Raw genomic sequence first — 5,149 nt, 5'->3', positions numbered from 1 at the left:
TTAAATTAAATATGATTCAGTTCAGTATATTTTATACTAAATATAATATACAAATTTAATTTAGTCTCTGTTTTTTAGTCTTTTAGTCTTAATCTTTCAGTCGTAATCTCTCTTTTAAATAAAATACTACAAGAAAAATGTTAAATATTGTCGAATTTATCGTCGCACATTAGCGTTGGGTTTACTGAAAAATTTACCAATAGTTTTTGGTGTGAAATTCGTCATGTATGTCAAATCATTACCGGCGAATTTTCGTTTTTGATAGTAAATTCGACGCTAATAATTTGGAGAAAAAACCATAAAAATAGACACAAACTTTAACATCAGATTCACCGTTAAAAAAAATCCTATGGTAGCTATTTTAGTAAAATATTGCATTTAGGCGATCGGCACCACATTACTGTCGTCCCCTTCATTTCGAATTTCTCTAACAAAAACTTGGTCACGGAACATTTTTACTAAATAAAATTATAAATAAAAAATAATTTAATTTGTTGTTACTTTTTTTTTAAAGAGAGGATATATAATGTTACTTTAATAGTAGATCACTGAAAATAGTATGACTTGTTTTTCTTTATAACTATTGCATCATTTTTATGGACGGATGGTGTAACAGTGTAAATACTATTTTATGTCTTTTATATGCTAAAAGCATTTGATAATTTGTGATTAGTGATTTTTGATAATTGATTCTAGTTTTAGTAGATTTAAGATTGTATGTTTGAACTGCTGAAGTATTTAATATATTGTGATTAGTGATTCTTGATAGTTTATTCTAATTTCAATGGATTTAGGATTGTAGGTTTAAATTGTTGAAAGTGTTTGATATATCCTGTTTATTGATTCTTTATTATTGATTCTAGTTTAGTGGATTTATGGATTTTACTTCTTGATTATTAACTGTTGTTCATTGACTGTGAATATTGGTACTATTTAAGTTAATTGTTGATGGATAGAGTTTGTGGTGCATTACTGTTACAGATAAAACTCAGCCAAAATTTCTATAAAATTCTTTATATATTATGGTTTGTGAATTGTTGATAAGTTTGCACCAAACAACAATACATGTACTCAAGAGATGATCAACGTAATATTATCAAACTAATGTATGACTATCTATGGCCGAGCTACAAAAAGATTCCCTCTGAGATCAGAAAGCGATGGTTTCAGAAGTAGGCGGTAAGAACTTAATATAGTCAAACATTCTTATCTAGATTATATCTTCTTTTTTGTTTAATATGATATATTTTGATTAACTCATTTTAAAATCTTTTTGTGTAGCTGAACTTTATATAGGATATGGAGTATGATCTCATCATCAGGAAGATATATGACCATCGTATGGGTAGGCAGCTACAACAAATGCTGGAGGATGTATGTGAGAGGCGCGACCAGGTTATCCAAGTATACCGGCGACTCAATGACCTTCATTAAGAATAAGGCCAGACTGGTATGTAACTTCTCTAATTTTGTTATTAACTTAGTTATATTCTTGGACATATCATTAGTAGACATCCGAACAACTTATTTCAATACAACATGTATAGTCAAAGTCGTTGGATCGCGATACGATATTGGCGGAGACCTTAAAGTACACCCACACTTTGAAGGAGAACAAAGAGATATTTGCTGATCAGCGGTCTGCAGATCATCACGTGAATAAATATCTGATATTGTGATAGAAAATTTTCAATTAACTGTATAACTGTCATCCTAATCATAATAACATGTGTTACACAGAAGTCCTACACCCAGAGACAAGAGGCCGCTACTCAGCAATCTCAGCAAAGTAGGGAGGACGCCACTTGCTTTACTGCTTTAGTCGTCGATCCAAATGCGGTTTGGCGCGAGACAGCCTCAGCGCTGTACAAGAACCGTGTATACGGACTAGGGTCGTTACTAGGGTTGTTCTTCGCCGGCATTTTTCGCACCTCTACATTGAGGCCATCGTCCACCTCTGCCACCAGTCGAGCCGTCGATCTTGAGAAAGGCATTAATTTGAGGCTGCAGGTGCAGGAGGTCTCCCAGAGCCTTCACAAACAAATTTAGGAGTTGACCGAGACTTGGGAGAGATATCAAAAAATCCTCACATGCGTGGGGGACACGGATGACCTGAGGCTGGAGTGGAGGGAGTAGCTGGAGCAGCTTCAGCGGATGGAGGCTCAGATAGAGATATACCAGGCTCAGATGCGCGCCACTGGCATCGACCCTGTTGGTGGGACACAAACATCACCGCCGGCTCCGTCGCCTTAGCAAGACTACGAAAACGATGACAACGACTACCAAGATCTTTAGCTGTTAGGGCTTTGTTTTACTTTTTCATTGTATTTATTTGACTTTTAATTTATTTGAATATTTGATATTTAATATTACATAATTAGTTTTTGTTATTGATAAATTGATCACTAATTGTGTGAAAAATAATTTTAAATAAAATTTTAAAATTAAAAAGCAAAAATAAAAAAAATTGCGTTACAATATTTTTAAAAAAAAATTGACATTGTCGAACGAATTTACTGTGGATATAATCTGACGGTAATAGTGCGGACAATAAGATATTGTGACGTCAACATTACCGTTAGAAAAATTTATCGATAACCAAATAATTTTTTCGAGCAGATAATCGATCACAAAATTTGACGATAATTATCGTCAGACAAAAAAATCCGACAATAATTAATTACCAACAAAATTTATACCGTCTGATTTTTTTTACGATAAATAACTTATTGTCAAATTTTATTCATTTTTCTAACGATAAATTTGATGATATTATTTTTTTGTAGTAAAACCTTAATGTTTGTCTTGTGTATTTTTTTTTTTGAAAAATGATACTAAGTGATCAATGTATTTTATATTTTTCTTGTGTTTGAGTCATTATTAGTCAATTTTTTTATTTTTTACTAAAAATGCAGCTTTTTTATTTTTTGTTTACTGTTTTTTCCATTTGTGTTCATTTATTGACAAATTATTAATTATTCATATCTAAGCATTTAGCTTGCATAATAAGTTCAATTCACTTCTCTTTTTTAACATACAAATTTTGCCTAAAATTGGGCCTATTAAGGTCGATCCAATTATGCTGCGCTTAAAATTGGGTTAAATGGATTTAGATACAAGTTTTCGAAATTTATACTAGATTTAACTTAGGGAGTAAGTTTAGTGTTTACTTCTATTATAATGCATGAACATTGACATGAACATAAAATATGTGGATACATAAATTTTAAAATTGTATAAAAGATGGGACATATATATATATTATACTATTTTTAAATTTATTTTAAAAATACATATTAAGAATAAAATTGGACATGTTGAAACATAATGGTATTTAAATGTGTCCAAACGTGTTTGAAAAAGAATTTATTTTTTACTAAGATATGATTGGACACAACAGATGTACGTGTCGAATAATTGTTAATAAGTGTCGTGTCTAAAATGTATTCGACACGGTAGACTATAGCAAAAACTTTGTAGAATGTGTTCCATTGCAAAATATTCATTTTCAAATAAAATTCATAGGTTATCGAGCGGTCACTAACAATATTATTCCAACTTTTGAGAAGCAAAAGCAAAAATAGTAACAAAGAACCAAAATGCTAAAAGAGAGGTCAAGGGTTAAGATATCTTCATTGTCATTGACTTGAATTTGGACAGGGCGGCGATTAGAATTTTCTGGGAACTTATAACTTTCTTATCTTTCATGAATAAATATCTTATGATGTTCACAAAGATTCATTTTATTATAGGAATTCACTTAAATGAGTTTTTTAAAAGATCTTTTTTTTTAGAATAATAATTCAAAAGAGCTCTTTGACACAAAAACTTATCCATACACAAATAATAAAAATTATTACAGCAATATAATAATTTTGTATTCAATACTAAATATATATATTTTATATATAATAATTAATTAATAATTAATTTTTTATATTCATGTACTATCATTATTTTGTTTAAATATAAATTATCTTACTTTATATTTTTTATGAAAAGATGAAAAATCGTAACTTTTATTTAATATTTTTGTGTGTGATCATGTCAGTTTTATTTTCAAATTAAAGAACCCTATATATACTAAAAAGAAATAGTAATGTTAGCTGAACAATTTTTTTTTTTATGTTGGCTGAATCTAATCAAGTTGATTTAATAATTTATTAGGCTAACATAAACTTGGTCACGGAACATTTCTACTAAATAAAATTATAAATAAAAAATACTTTAATTTGTTGTTACTTTTTTTTTAAAGTGAGGATATATAATGCTGCTTTAATAGTAGATCATTGAAATTAGTATGACTTGTTTTTCCTGATAACTATTGCATCATTTTCATGTGTGCTTTCAATAATATAAAAGAGAAAATTGAAATATATTTCAAGCATATAGTCAAAATTGGTTTAAAAATAAAATTGAAATATATCTAAATTTTGAATTATTAAACACCAAATAAAAGATAAAAAATACATTAAAACTAAATGCAAACATCGAGTACAAATTAAAAGACATACATATTTGTCCCTTCATTTTACATTATAGATGTAGTAGAAGTGTAGAACTTCATATAATAACTTTAACTAGGATCTCGCGTTAATGTTTTCGAATAAAAAATCCTAGTTGCAAATTGCTCATCACACAACCTACACATAGTTTCTAAGGGAATTTTCTTTGGCATGGTAAGTCCTTTATCTTCGGTCATATCAATTTTTTGAGATGTTATTCGTTTCCACTGAAAACATTGAATCAATAAGCCTAAAGTCAATGTGACTGTACGTTGTGCTAAATTGGCTCCTGGACAAGCTCTTCTTCCCATTCCAAATGTAAGTAGATTATTTGCTTCACCTTCTTTCTCAAACCTCTCAGGCTTAAATTGTGTAGAGTCGTCACTCCACACTTTGGGATCTCTATGAATAGCCCAAGCATTCACTAATACTATTGTGTTTTGTGGTACCTTATATCCTTCTAGGGTGCAATCTTCAGAAGAGTAATGTGGTACCAATAATGGTGCTGCAGGATGCAATCGAAATGTCTCATTGACAATGTTTTGAAGGTAAGGGAGTCTTGTGTTTGTAATGTCAGATTCGTCAACAATGCGATCTTGTCCAATTTGTGTGTCTATTTCTTTTCTTGCCTTTTTTATTATTTC

General features: G+C 30.0%; 1 protein-coding gene across 1 annotated transcript in view; it reads right to left on the bottom strand.

Moving 5' to 3' along the window:
* Positions 1–4,464: 4,464 nt before the first annotated feature.
* Positions 4,465–5,149, bottom strand: part of LOC107487713 (isoflavone 3'-hydroxylase-like) — a 2,086-nt gene continuing 1,401 nt past the window's right edge. Inside the window, exon 2 of the mRNA XM_016108409.3 lies at positions 4,465–5,143. Within this exon, the coding sequence (XP_015963895.2) occupies positions 4,577–5,143 (567 nt within the window). The 3' untranslated portion in view covers positions 4,465–4,576. The remainder of the gene's footprint in view (positions 5,144–5,149) is intronic.

Source organism: Arachis duranensis, chromosome 5 (genome assembly GCF_000817695.3).
Source record: "Arachis duranensis cultivar V14167 chromosome 5, aradu.V14167.gnm2.J7QH, whole genome shotgun sequence".
NCBI lineage: Eukaryota > Viridiplantae > Streptophyta > Magnoliopsida > Fabales > Fabaceae > Arachis > Arachis duranensis.
Note: the sequence above shows the minus strand (reverse complement) of the source record. Positions and strands in the feature narration are given on the sequence as shown.